Source organism: Anneissia japonica, unplaced genomic scaffold, assembly GCF_011630105.1.
Source record: "Anneissia japonica isolate Jap-2015-1 unplaced genomic scaffold, ASM1163010v1 scaffold61508_len1275_cov203, whole genome shotgun sequence".
NCBI classification, from domain to species: Eukaryota; Metazoa; Echinodermata; class Crinoidea; order Comatulida; family Comatulidae; genus Anneissia; species Anneissia japonica.
The window spans coordinates 1-1,275 of NW_022682955.1; the positions used below are offsets into that span (position 1 = coordinate 1).

The 1,275-nt window shown below is 37.1% G+C and overlaps 1 protein-coding gene across 1 annotated transcript; it reads left to right on the forward strand.

Annotated features, from left to right (window-relative positions):
• Positions 1-154: 154 nt before the first annotated feature.
• LOC117113267 lies at positions 155-1,092 on the forward strand (the record flags this gene model as incomplete). The annotated part of the gene is made up of 2 exons (XM_033256602.1): positions 155-518; positions 963-1,092. Coding segments are annotated over 2 exons (494 nt in total), but the record flags the coding sequence as incomplete, so codon positions are not given.
• Between the last annotated feature and the right edge of the window lie 183 nt (positions 1,093-1,275).

Here is a 1,275-nt window from a genome sequence, read left to right on the forward strand (position 1 = left end):
TTATCATTTACAAATAAATGGCTTCTTCAAATTTTTTGTCTCTTGTCAGAGTATATCTGAGAGATTTCCTTGACTTAACATGAAGTTACCTTTTAGTACAAATACACATAGATATATTCATGACAATAATTTGAACGCATTTTTGCATTTACAGCGAACACATTCTCTGACACGACCTTCGAGGGGAATGCCATACAGAAAAATGCCAATCGTTTCCAATACTAGTCTCCAGGTTGTACACAAGGTGCCTACGAAAGATTCTGAGATGCAAACCGAAATCATTGGAGACGTCAAGCCCATAATGCGTACACTGGAAACCGATTCACAAACATTTGTGCCCGAGTTAGTTGAAAGTGAAGTCTGGACACACGAGCCTGAATTTGATTGGTTTTTGAATGTGAAGGTGTATAGACCAATCGGATTTCATCAGCAAAATCAATTACGTTGTAGTATTAATTATCAAAAACAATTTCAGAAGACAGAGCTGTACAGGAGTCCACCAGACACTCCGACTAGAGGTACGTAAAATGTTAGGTAATGTAAATAGAGCGTGAATGCCACTGGCAGATTTCGGATTTTGATAGCAGAGGCAACAATGAAGTGTATTGGGCTGGATGCTCGGTGCGTAATCACAGATTTGAAATGGGATTAGTTAATACTTGTGATCTTATGTATTATCTCATCCTTTGAGTGGCCAAAATTTCTTGCTTGTGGTAATAAAAAAACAAATCAAATGTAAATTCTTTGCCTATAAAGTGACTATGCTACTCCAGCCCTTGGTTACTGTTGCTACTCTCTGGCAAAATGACAGTTATTTTTAGAGAAGCATGTACGGGTGAACTTTTTGGGACATGTGCGTATTCTTGGCCTTGCCTTTTGTATAACATGTTTTGATTGGTGGGTTGTTAAGTTTATTAACACTCTAGAATGGTATATTGACAATAATTTTTTGTTCATGATAGAAAAGCGTGTTAAGATTGTTGAGCCAGATAAACTAGGACGAACCAAGAGCATGATTGGATCAAAAGCTAGGAGTTCAATGGGAAGAAAGAAGAAGGACGTAGCTGAGGATGAGGCCTGGAAAGATGAAAGGTAATTAAGGATTGGAACAAAGATTAAATGTTTCTTTCAACAAAGGGCTTGAAAAACAATGTTATAGATACATAATTTTTTATATTTCAAGATTATTATTGTTCCATAAGCCATCTAGATCGAGGGTGTATTCAAAAACAATGCGCAAAAGCCTGGCGCTGAGAACTGACCATAAAGGATTTG